This window comes from Platalea leucorodia, assembly GCF_965183815.1.
Source record: "Platalea leucorodia genome assembly, chromosome: 9".
NCBI lineage: Eukaryota > Metazoa > Chordata > Aves > Pelecaniformes > Threskiornithidae > Platalea > Platalea leucorodia.
Window position 1 is genome coordinate 5,270,348 of NC_138831.1, and position 12,075 is coordinate 5,282,422.

At 73.1% G+C, this 12,075-nt stretch overlaps 2 protein-coding genes across 2 annotated transcripts; one reads left to right on the plus strand and one right to left on the minus strand.

Moving 5' to 3' along the window:
* Positions 1-470: 470 nt before the first annotated feature.
* On the plus strand, positions 471-4,155 carry CRELD1 (cysteine rich with EGF like domains 1; the record flags this gene model as incomplete). Its single annotated transcript, XM_082321107.1, has 10 exons — positions 471-668; positions 1,483-1,565; positions 1,665-1,775; positions 1,850-1,941; positions 2,046-2,222; positions 2,351-2,446; positions 2,580-2,663; positions 2,796-2,891; positions 2,976-3,119; positions 3,220-4,155. The coding sequence occupies 10 exons, from the start codon at positions 471-473 to the stop codon at positions 3,438-3,440; spliced, it is 1,302 nt and encodes a 433-aa protein (XP_082177233.1). The 3' UTR covers positions 3,441-4,155.
* A 270-nt stretch (positions 4,156-4,425) lies between these two features.
* Positions 4,426-7,980, minus strand: PRRT3 (proline rich transmembrane protein 3; the record flags this gene model as incomplete). The annotated part of the gene is made up of 3 exons (XM_082321070.1): positions 4,426-6,176; positions 6,635-6,775; positions 6,861-7,980. 3 exons carry the CDS (start codon positions 7,978-7,980, stop codon positions 4,426-4,428), a joined length of 3,012 nt encoding a protein of 1,003 aa, XP_082177196.1.
* Positions 7,981-12,075: the final 4,095 nt, after the last annotated feature.

Here is a 12,075-nt window from a genome sequence, read left to right on the forward strand (position 1 = left end):
GGAACTAGGCCAGCTCAAGGGGGGATGAGGGGGAACTGGGCCAGTTCGGGGGGGGATGAGGGGGAACTGGACCAGTTCGGGGGGGGATGAGGGGGAACTGGGCCAGTTTGGCTGGAGGGGGAAGGTGACCTGGACTGGTTTGACTGGGTGGGGTGACGGGGACGGGCCCAGTCGGGTCGGGGGGTGAGGGACTCGCCCGGGCCCGGCGGGAGCGGGGCCGGTGCGTTCCGGGGAGCCGCTCCCGGTCCGAGCGGGGTCACCGTCCCGACCCATCCACGCTCCACGCCCGGGCCGGGTGCCCTTGGCCGCGTCCCCTTTAAGACGCGGGGAGGCGGGACCCGGCGGGCGGCGCGGATTGGCTGGCAGCCGGGAGTCGCCGTCGTCGGGCGCGCAGCCATTGGCGGGGGCGGCGGGCGCTGAGTCAGCGGGCGCGGCCCACGTGGTGCGGGCGGGGCCGGGCGGGGCGGAGGATGGGGCCGCGGCGGGGCCGGGGGGCAGCGCTGCTGCCGCTGCCGGCCCGGCGGGGGGGGGCCGGGCTGGGGGGGGCCCTGCTGGGGGCCGCCCTCCTCGGGGGGGTCCTGCTGGCCGCCCACCCGGACCCGGACCCGGACGGGGACGGTGCCGAGCCCTGCCGAGCCTGCCGCGGCCTCGCCGACAGCTTCAGCAGGGTGCGGGGCTTGGGGGGGGAACACGGGGGTGATGGGGGCCGTGGGGTGGGGGGGACACGGGGGGTGATGGGGGGGACACGGGGGTGATGGGGGGACACAGGGGTGATGGGGGCCATGGCGTGGGGGGGGGACACGGAGGTGATGGGGGGGACACGGGGGGTGATGGGGGGGGACACGGGGGTGATGGGGGGGACACGGGGGGTGATGGGGGGGGACACGGGGGTGATGGGGACCATGGCGTGGGGGGCACACGGGGGGTGATGGGGGGGACACGGGGGTGATGGGGGCCGTGGCGTGGGGGGGACACGGGGGGTGATGGGGGGGACATGGGGGTGATGGGGGCCGTGGGGTGGGGGGGACACGGTGGGTGATGGGGGCCATGGCGTGGGGGGGACACGGGGCATGGGGACACACACATGGGGGTGATGGGGTGACCCAGCTCCCTGCTGCAGGGGTGGGGGTGGGGGGGTCAGCAGCGTGGGGGACCCACGGGTGACAGGTGTGTGGGGGGTGGCCTGGTGCAGGGTGAGCAAAGGGGGTGCTGGGGGGGGGGGATGCAGCTGGGGGGCTCAGGGGGGCAAGGAGGTGACAAAGCCCGGGGGGGGGTGGCCTGGGGGGACATTGGGGGGGCACTGCCCACAGCAGCCCTAGGGAGCGGGGGGGGGGGGCAGGGCGGGGGGGCACAGCGGCTGGAGGGGAGAGGGTGGGGGGTCCCTGGGGGGAGGAGGGCGGCACGGCCTCGGGGGTGACCCCCCGGGGAGGGGGGTTATGGGGGGGTCCCACCTCTGTGCTGCCCACCCCACCGCGTGCCCAGGGCCTGGAGCGGACGGAGCACGAGGGTTTCGGCGGGGGTAACACGGCCTGGGAGGAGGAGAAGTTGGCCAAGTACCAGCACAGGTGGGTGCCACCCAGCTGGGGGGGCCCTGGGGGGGCCCAGCCGCTCCCAGGGGACGCGTCCCCACGCTGAACTCCCCCCCCCCCCCCCCGTCCCCGCAGCGAGACCCGTCTGCTGGAGGTGCTGGAGGGCGTCTGCGCCCCCTCCGACTTCGCCTGCCACCAGCTGCTGGAGCGGAGCGAGGAGCACGTGGAGCAGTGGTGGTTCCACGAGTGAGTCCGGGGACGGGGACACGGGGACACGGGGGAGTGGCGGGGGGCTGAGCACTGTGTCCCCCCCTCCCCAGGCGGCAGCAGCACCCTGACTTCTTCCAATGGCTCTGCGTGGACAGGCTGGCGCTCTGCTGCCCGCCCGGCACCTACGGCCCCGACTGCCGGCGTGAGTAGCTGCGGCGTGAGCGGGGGTGCTGGCGGGGCTGGAGGGGCCCCCCGTCACGTTGCCCCCCGCCCTGGCTGCCAGCTGGCTGGTCTCTCCCCGTGCAGCCTGTGCCGGCGGGCCCCGGCAGCCCTGCAGCGGCAACGGGCGATGCGACGGCAACGGCACCCGCCGCGGCACCGGCCTGTGCGTCTGCAGCCCGGGCTACGGTGGCCCCTTCTGTGCCGAGTGTGGTGACGGCTACTACGAGGCGTTGCGGAACAAGAGCCACCTGGTATGTGCCGGTAGGTAGGGGTCCGGCCCGGCGGGGAGGGGGGCTGCGCGGCCAGGGGTCTGCCCCGGTGCTGCCCTGGCACTGGGTGCGGGCAGCTCCCCCCTGCCTGCGCCCACGCCCGCCCTCCCCTGCCCGCAGAGTGCTACCAGGCGTGTGGGCGCTGCACGGGGCCGGAGGACTCCAGCTGCCTTCGCTGCAAGAGGGGCTGGGTGCTGCACGAGCACCGCTGCATCGGTGAGGGTCGCGGTGGGACCGGGGGGACAGCAGGCGCTTTCGGGGCCTGTGGGCGCAGCTCAGGGCTCGGGGCCATGGGGGGCTGTGTCCTGGGAGCTGGGGCTCAGTGGGGTTGTCCCTTCTTGTCCCTTAGACATCGACGAGTGCGGCACGGAGATGGCACACTGCCGAGCCAACCAGTTCTGCGTCAACACGGAGGGCTCCTACGAGTGCCGAGGTCAGGTGGAGGCGGGGGGTTTCCATTCGGGCAGCTCCCCCCAGCTCGGGGCTGTCCCCCCTGGCTTGGGCTGCTGCTGGCTGGGATGGGAGGGGGCTCCGGCGGTGACCCCGGCTCCTCTCCCCACGGCAGACTGCTCCACGGCTTGCATCGGCTGCATGGGCGCCGGGCCGGCTCGCTGCAAGAAATGCAACAAGGGGTACTGGCGGGACGGAGCCAAGTGCCTGGGTGAGTGCCTGCTGTGGGCTGGGGGGCGGCTCTGCCCCCTCCCCGCTGCCCGAGCCCTGCCCGAGCCCTGCCTCCCCCCCGCAGACGTAGATGAGTGCGCCAGTGCGGAGGAGCCGGTGTGCACGGGGGCACAGGAGGTGTGTGAGAACACCGAGGGCAGCTACCGCTGCGTCTGCGCCCGCGGCTACGTCCGGCAGGACGGGCAGTGCGTGGAGGACAAGCCCCCTGGTACGGCCTGACACGGCGGCGGGGGGCGGACGGGGTGCGGGGAGCAATGGGGGGCTCTGCCCGCCTGGCCGTGCCCCGCCACGAGCACCGTTCCTTGCAGACGCCCCAGAGAAGGGCTTCTTCGACGACGTGACAGAGGACGAGGTGGTGGTGCTGCAGCAGATGTTCTTCGGTGTGATGATCTGTGCCCTCGCCACGTTGGCCGCCAAGGGTGACATGGTCTTCACCGCCATCTTCATCGGCGCCGTGGCTGCCATGGCCGGCTACTGGCTCTCCGACCGCAGCGACCGCGTCCTCGATGGCTTCATGAAGGGCAGATAGCTCTGGGGCTGCCGGGCGTGGGGGGGGGGGGGCAGGTTCAGCCTGGGGTGTGGGGCTGCCCCCCCCAGCAAGGGCTGGCTGCCGAGGTCGGATCCTGCGCGCGGTGCTGTGCCCTGCATGCGTCCCCCAGCCCCGTTAGCGTAGGGTCTTGCCTCCCCCCTGCAGAACGAGCTGGGGGTGCCTGGTCCTTGGGGGCTCCCGCACAGCCCCCTCCGGCCGGCGCGGTGATGCCGAGCAGCGCGGCACTGTGGCGGGGGGGCACAGCATGCTGCCCCAGCCCCTCGTGCTCTGGAGGAGAGGCCCAGCACCATGGGAGCGTGCGGGGCCAGGTCGGGGGGTGCTCTGGCACCGCTGGGTGCCGGGGCGGTGATGCTGGCAGAGCTCGGCCCTGCTGCCTGCCCAGCGAGCGTCCCCCGGGCTGGGGGCTGCCGGCCCCATGGACGTTGCGTCCCCATCGTGTGACTGTTTCCCGTGGGGCAGCGGGGGGCTGGGTCCCCCCCTCTGCCCCGAGCCGTGGGGCTGGGAGAGCTGCCCCCCCTCCCCAGGCTGGGGGGGCTCCCGCAGAGCAGGGGGTTGGGGGAGCCCCTTGTGGGGTGCCGCGCCAGCGGAGGATGGGGACCCTGCCGGATGCATGAGCGTGGCCGTTGCATTTGTCCGTGGTTTGTCCGTTGGGGTGTGCTCATCTGTCTGTGTGTCCATATCTCAGGAAATAAAGCTCTGCACACCCAGCCCGGCTGTTCGGGGCGGGGGGCTGGGGGTGGCCGCTCTCCACCACTGCCTCCGCACGCCAATGGGGCCGCCTCCTCCTGACATAAAACTTTATTTCTCCGGTTTGGCACAAACGGAGCTGGCCCAGCCCAGCTCCCTCCTCCTGCCTGGCCCGGCAGGGGCGCAGGATCGGGCCCCTGGACCCTCACGCCAGGCTCAGCCCCCTGGGCCTGTCCCTGCGCCCCTCAGTCTCTGCTTGTCCCCACATCTCCCCGGCTCAGAGCTCGATGGTGTCACTGGAGAGGCTGCGGGTGTCCGCCGCCTTGCCGAGGGCCGGGAAGCCGTGGGGGCCCTCGCGGTCCCAGCCGGGGGGCAGGGCGGGTACCAGGAGGGGGGCTCGGCTGGGTGCCTCGTCCAGGGGCAGGCTGTCTGGCGAGGAGAGCCCATGGCGCCAGGGGTTCCAGCTGATCTTCAGCGAGCTGCTCTCCAGCGAGCTGGCCGAGGCGGTGACGGTGATGGTGACGGTGCCAGGGAGCTGCCGGGGGCCGGGCAGCTCCGTCAGCGAGCTGCACCGTACCATGCGCCCCAAGCTGGGGGTCTCGGCGGGGAGCGGGGAGCCATGCAGCGAGGCGCCGGAGCCGCGGCGGGGGCGGCTAAAGAGGCTGTCGCGCAGGAGGTGCCGGCGGCAGAGCGCCTGGTCGATGCTGCGGCGCAGGTCGATGGGGGACGGCGGGCGGAAGGCCAGCTCCCCCAGCGAGGGCGACGAGCCCTGCTCAAAGGCAGCGCAGGAGCGGGCGGCCATCACGTTGGGGCACTTGGGGCTAAGACCCGGCGTCCCGGCGGTGCCAGCGGCAGCCGCCCAGGCCTCGTTGCTGTCCTTGAGTGCCCGCAGGGGCAGCTGCTCCGCCGGGTTGCGGATGAGGCTCTTGGAGATGTCGCTGGTGGGTGCCCGCTCTGGCCCGGTGCCGCCGCCGGCCCAGTCATAGCAGTTGTTGGGGTACTCAGGTGCCTCGGCTTTGCGGCCGGCACAGAAGTACCGCAATGCCTTGGCCCAGCAGGAGTGGCCGGCGGGGCTCCGGCGGCGGCACTGGCAGCACAGCGGCTCGGCGGCGGCTGCCAGCAGCGCCAGCACTGTGCCCAGTTCGCCGACCCGCAGCCAGAGCTGTGCCGCCCAGCCAGGCCGGGAGAAGCGCCCGGGGGGGCCCAGGACCCCCCGCAGCCACAGGGCACCGTAGAGCTGCAGCCCGCAAACCGGCAGCCCCGCCGCCGCCGCCACCAGCAGCACCCGGGCCCCCCGCCGCGGCCCCGGCCCCCCGCCGCCCCCCGGTCCCTCCCGGGGTGCCCGCAGCACCCTGCAGCACCCCCAGAGCCCCCCCAGCAGCAGCAGAGCCCCGACCCCGCAGCCCAACGCCTGCAGCCCCAGCCCGGCGGCGGGGCCCAGTCGGGGCGGGAGCAGGTCGGCGGCCCCCAGCACCGCGCTCTGCAGGGCGGTGGCAGCCCCCAGCGCCGGCAGCCCCCGCAGCCGGGCCGGCAGCAGCCGGAGCTGTGCCAGGCGCTGGAGCCGCTGGAGCAGGAGGGCGAAGGCGCCGAGCAGCAGCGGGAAGGGGGCCGTGCTGAGCAGCAGCAGTGCCCGGGGGGGCAGGCGGCCCCGTGCCCCATAGGGGTCCACCAGCAGGAAGGTGGCCCGCAGCAGGCAGGCGGCCAGCAGCAGCCCGTGGGCCCCTAAAACATGGGGCAGGTGGGGAGGACGCAGGGCGGCTGCCCCCGCCAGCCCGGCCAGGCAGCCCAGCGCCAGCAGGAGGAAGATGGCGGCCACCCCGTAGACGTGGGCCTCCCAGGCGAAGCCCAGCCGGCGCCGCAGCTCGGCCCAGCGCAGCCCCGTCCCGTTGGCTCCCGGTGCTGGCGGAGGGTGGCTGGGCTGCGGCATGGATGGATGCCGGGGGCCTGGCTGCGGTGTCACCCCTGCCTGCCGCCACGTGGCCGAGGGGGCTGCGGTGCCGTGGGTGGGGGGCTGCATCCCCGGGGCATCTGCGGGCGGGAAGGAGGGGGACGGTCAGTGGGGAGCGGGGGGGACCCCGCACACGCGGCTCGGTGGCATGCGGTCCCCACCTGCACCCCGCGGCTGGGATGCACCAGCCATGGCATCCCGGCACTGTGGGGCACCCTGTGTCAGCCAGGGCTGTGCCCACCGGCACTTGCCGGGGGGTCTCCGGCAGGATCTGTGGTGCGGGGGGGTGGCATGGACCCGGGCACGTCCCTGACCCACCCCCCGGGAAGATCCCACCCGGCAGGCACTTAGCACTAATCTTAGGAGTAGATTAGGGCTGTCGCCAGGCGCAATCCTGATTGAAGGTGTCACCGCGTCCTGGCTGGGCGGCCTAAGATAGCCGCCGTCCCCCCCGCCAGCCCCGACGCCCCGGGGATGGGCTCCCACGGCATCCCCACCGGCAACCGACCGGATGGGTTCGGCCGCAGCCCTGCATCACCTGAGCGCGTGGTCCCGGGCGTCCCTGTGGCGAGGTGTGCCGTCGGCTGTGGGGCAGCCTCGGTGGCATTTGGGGCACTCACGGCGCCCACGGCGCCCCGGACCCGCTGCGGGGAGCCGATGTCCTCCTCAGGCAGCAGCCCTGCAAGACAGGGCAGAGCTGGTTGCTGGTACCCATGGGAGCTCGGTCCCCACCAAGGGGTCCCCCACGTTGTGCCGGCTCCTACCTGTGCTGGGGGTGCCGGGGCGAGCCGTGCTGGAGGTGCCAATGGCAGCTCCTGGGGTGGACTGGGGTCCCCGCTGCCCCGTCGGCTCGGCGTCCGTGCGAGGGGCTGCATCCCCGGGGCTGGTGGTGGCGTGGCTGAGCGGGGCTCTCCGGGTGCTGCGCTGGTGGGCCGGGAGCACCCGGGTCCAGGGCTCGGCCAGCCCCCAGGACGGGGCTGCGGGGGGCAGCCGTGCGGCAGAGCTGGGCAGAGCCGGGGAGGGGCTGGGGGGCTCCCCTAGGTCCCCCCGTCTGCCCACCGTCTGCGTGGAGCCGGGGCTGGTGTGGGGACCCCGGGCTGGCCCCGTGCCCGTGGAGCGGGGGACGGGGACAGTGCCCAGCGGGACTGGCTGGCTGCTGGCCAGAGGGACCTGTGTGCCCCGAGGGAGGCCCAGGGCTGCCATGGGTCCCCCTGCCGCTGGCTCTCCCCCTGCGTGGGCGTCTGCTGTCCCCATCCCTGTCGCCGCTGCTGGCACAGGGGTCAGGGTGATGGTGGACACGGTCGGACGAGGGCCAGGAGTGCTGGCTGGCCCGGTGGCACTCTGCCTGGCTGGGGATGGGCCCTGCCCTGCCCAGGGCGGCCCCGGGGAGCCCGGCCCCGTGTCCATGGGTGCCTCGGGGGCCGGTGTCCCCAGTGTGGAGCCATGGGGCAGCCAGGTCCCCCCGTGGGGGCTGTCCTGGCCTTCGGCTTCGCGTCCTCGCCAGGTGATGAGGGGCTCCTCCGCCACAGCTGGGGCTGCGCCGCTGTCCCGCCAGGCTCCGGTCCCAGTGCCTGCCATGGTGGTTTCCATCCCCATGGGTGCCCTGGTGGCATCCCTGGCCTGCGGCAGTGGGGACCAGTGCCTCGGGCTGCTGCCCCCCCAGTGCTCGCTCCTGGGGGCCCCGGCACCGCTCGGCTCCCCCGACGCCTCCCAGGCAGGGGACGGGCCTGGCCGCTGCTGTCCCCAGGCAGGGCCGTGCAGGGGGACCCTGCCCCGCTGCGGGGTCCCCCATGGGGACAGCCCTGCCGCCGGCGTCCCCCGGGCCCCAGCGGGGACCCCGGCAGCCAGGAGCAGCCCCCAGGTGACGAGCCGTGCTGCAGCCATGGTGAGGGCCCTGCAGGGATGAGGGGCTTGGTGAGCCGGGACCTGCGGTGGCTGCCCGGGGGGGCTCACGCCACCGGCCCTGGGGCTGCTGTCCCTGCCTGGGCTGGCCCCGGGCCCCGTTCCCGGCGGTCCCCATCCCCGCTCTCCCTGCTGCCAGTGGCCCCATTCCCAGTCTTTCCCTTCCCAGTGTCCCCGGTGCCGGCAGTCCCCATCCCGGTGTCCCCGGTGCTGGTGGTCCTTGGTTCTTAGTGGTCCCTACCCCCAGCATCCCCGGTGTCCCCCTCCCCGGTGCCCCCCCTCCCCGGTGCCCCCCTCCCCGCTGCCCCCCTCCCCGCTGCCCCTCCCGGTGTCCCCGCTGCCGGCGGCCCCGCTCCGGTGCGCACCGTTCACCTTGGCACGTCCCCGGCTGCATCCCGCCGGGGATGCCCGGCCCGGTGCTCCCCGCCGCCGCCGCCGCCGCACACGCGGCTCAGCCCCAGCGGGCCGGGAACGGGGCCGGGAACGGGGCCGGGAGCGCCCGGTTGAGGCGGCTCCGCGGTGCAGGAACCGGCGGGGCTGCGCTGCGGGGGCCGGGCCGCGGCCGGTGCGGGATCAGAGCGGGGCCGGTGCGGCCGCCGCATCCCGCGGAACCCGCCTGGAGCGCTTGCTCGGTGCTCGGTGCTCGGTGCCCGGGCCGCGGTAAGGCCAAGCCCCCTCCCGCCGCCCGCCGCAGCCCGGGAGGCCCCCGGTGCCGGTGCCGGTGCCGGCAGCCCCCCCGCGCTGACCTGCCGGTGCCGGTGCCGGTGCCGGTGCCGGTGCCGGTGCCGGTGCCGGTGCGGGCGGGCCGGGCTCTGCGGCGGAGCGGGCGGCGGCGGCGGCGGCGGCAACCGGTCACGCGCCGCCCCGAGCCGCGGGCACCCGCGCGGGAACCCGCCCGCACCGGGAGCGGCGGGGGGGGGGGGGGGACGGGCACGGCTGGGGCCGCCGTGCGGGGACGGGCCCCGGGGCGGCTCCCGTGGGGTTGGGTCCCCCGTGGGGCTCAGGCGGGGTGGGGCCCCCCCGGGACAGGGTCCCCCCGTGGGGCGCGGCAGGAGGGGTCCCCGCGGGGCAGGAGGCAGCGGGGCAGCAGAGGGGACGCTGCCTGTGGGGCAGGCAGGGCAGGCAGGGCAGGCAGGGCAGGCAGCAGGCAGGCCCCCTCCCCGGGGCCATGGGTGGCCCTGGCACCCCTCTGCCCCACGCCTGCCCCACGCCTCGGGGGGGCACGCAGCGCCCCGGCAGCCGCTGGGCTCTGGGGCCCAGCCAAGGCGCAGGTAATGAGCTAATCCGCTAATTGTCCCGCCGGAGAGCTGCCCGCCCTGCCAGGGCTCGGCCTGGCATCGGCACCGCCGCAGCGCCACGAAGTCACACGGCCAAGGGCTCTGCCCCACGCGGTGACGCACCCCGGCTCCCTGCCTGCACCCCGGCTCCCTGCCTGCACCTCGGCTCCCTGCCTGCACCCTGGCTCCCTCAGGCTGGACCTGAGCCACCGCAGCCTTGGCAAACCCCTGTCGCCGCCATCCCGCTCCTTGCGCCCAGGCCGGCGGGGACACGCGGCACCCCGGGTCCCCACGGCAGCGCCACGCTGGCAGCAGCACGCCGTGTCCCCCTCCCTGCCACCGCACCGTCCCCGGGGCGTCGTGCCTGGGCTGGGCTCGCCGCCGGCGCGTGGGGCATTTCTGGGCCGTGGCCGCCAGCTGAGCACAGGGGCCGGGGAATTTGGGCAATGCCGGCGTGCCGGCCCCCACAAAGCAGGCAGGGCAGGCAGCTAATCCGGGGATTAGCGCCGGGGAGGCCGCACGTGGGGAGAGCCAGGCAGCGGCAGAGCTCAGGGGGCAGCCGGCGAGCCTGCACCGTGCCGGGCACTGCCAGCACCGCAGCTGGCTGGTCTCACCCTGCGGACGGGGAAGCTGCGGTGCCGAGCGTGCGGCAGGGCCATGGGAAAGGGGCCGGCTGCGCCCCGCGGTCATCGGGGCACCTTGAGCACGAGGCACGGGTGCAGCAGCCACCTCCACGTCCCCGGTGCCGTCGGCGGTTTCCTCCTCTGCCAAGTGACTCACCGGCAGATGAACAGATGAGCGCCCCGCGCCCTGCCACCGCAGCGGCTGCCTGCCTGCGCAGCCGGCGACGCCGGGCAGAGGATGCGACCTGCGCTCTCGCACCCCCGTGTCCGCAGCCACCTGGGTTTCACCAGCTTTTGGCCGTTGTCCTCCCCCTTCTCCCGCGCTCTGCCCCAAGGAAGCAGGATGAAACCCCAGTTTAGGAGAAATCTGCCCCAATTCAGTGCCCGCAAACAGCCTGGCGCCCAGCTTTGCGTTTTCATGGCCACTGTGTGTGTTTTACGGTGCTGCCCCGTGCCCTCCGCAGTCGCCCTTGGCCGTGCTGCCGGCGGGAGCACCCCCGGCGTCTTCCCCAGGGACCCTCGGTGAAGGGTGGGATGAGCCCCCCAAACACCGGTGCCGGCAGCCCCACGGTGGCAAAGGCCGGGAGAAGCCGCACGCGCAGGGCCCCGCGTGCCCGGCGGCGTGGCTGGCTCCGGCAGGGAGCCAGCGAGGGCTCGGCGACCGTGCGTGCCGGGAGACAGAACGTGCTCCGCCGGGTGTGAGCGGGATGGCTGCCGCGTCCCGCAGGAATGCGGTGGCTCCCAGCTGGGGATGCCAGCACCGGGGCAGAGCCGGCAGCGCACACACACTTCCATTTTTGTCTGGCGAGGCTGGGAGAGGAGTCGCCATTGTCACGGCCATATTGGGACAAAAAAAAACCCGGAGGAGCCGAGCTGGGCTGTGGGGGCCAGGGAGGCACCTTGGGGCTTCACCGCGCTCGCCAGGGGAGGTGGCCGGCGCGGGGGGAAGCGCCGCTGGCTGCCGTTGCCTTTACACCTCCTCTCTCCAGGGATTTTGTTCGTGGCCCCGCTGCGCGCCGTCGCCTGCGTGCGGTGGGAGGGCGGCGGGGTCCCCGGGGCAGCCCGGCATTGCACCCCACGGCACGGGCGCTCCATCCTCGGGGTGCCGGGGAGCGGGGCCTGCTCTGGCTCGGCACAGGGGCTTGCGGCAGACACCTCCAGAGGTCCCTCCAAGCTCAGCCATGCGCGGCCGAGCTCGCTGCGGGCGCAGCTGGGGTGAGCGTCCGGGCCGGGGGCTGCGCTTGTCCCCACCGACCCCAAAAGTCGGGGGGCGGCGAGCCCCACGGAGCAGGTTTTGCCCAGCAAAGGCTGTGCTGGGGAAGCGGGTACAGGAGGGCACCGCGAAACGACCGGCTGCTGCTGCCGGCAGCCGTCACCCGGCCCCTCCGCTGACCGGGGGGGTCCCAAGGCTCCCGCATCTGCCCCCGCCGCCTTCTCCTTGCTAATTAACCTCACCCAACCGGTGTGAAACTGGAAGGGGGGAGGTTTCCTTCTTTAAACATCAGAGAGGAGCTGAAAAAACGAATCCTCCCAGTTGTACGATCCAGGGGAATTAAACAGCTGAGAGCAGCCGCCTGCTCACCCGCTGAAAGAGGGTCGCGCCTCTCCCAAAAAAACAATGCGAAGACACCGGGCTTTTGTGAAGCCACAATGAGTTTATTAAAGCCAGGAAAAAGAGATCCCAGTCTTCCCCCACGAGAGGACAAAGCTGGACTGGTTGGATTCATGGCAATTGACCTGCTTCATCAACACCGAAACGCTTCTTTTGCTGGTAACATCTCAGGTCAAAAATCAAACGTCATACAAATATCTGAAGCTGTGGAAGGCGACAGTCACAGCCGGGTACCCCGGAATGAGTTGCTCTGCGGGAACAGGGGCTGCCCAGCCATCTCGCTGCCGTATACGCCAGACGAGGTGAGCGGGCTGGTCCTTTCTGAGCTGAAAATTTTGGAGCGACTGCTCATGGGAGACGTGCAGCTTTCTAAAGGATGAGAGCTCTCCATCAGTGACTTCATCTGCTGCGGCTGAACATCACATTTTTGGCTTCTGTTTGAGAACTGCTGCCCTTGAAAAGTGTATGTTGGAGAACTGCTTGATTAGCCAAGAGCTACAAGGGACAAATAAAGTAGAAACTAAATTTCCTGAATTTTCTGAAACCAAGAAATTTCAGCCTAAAA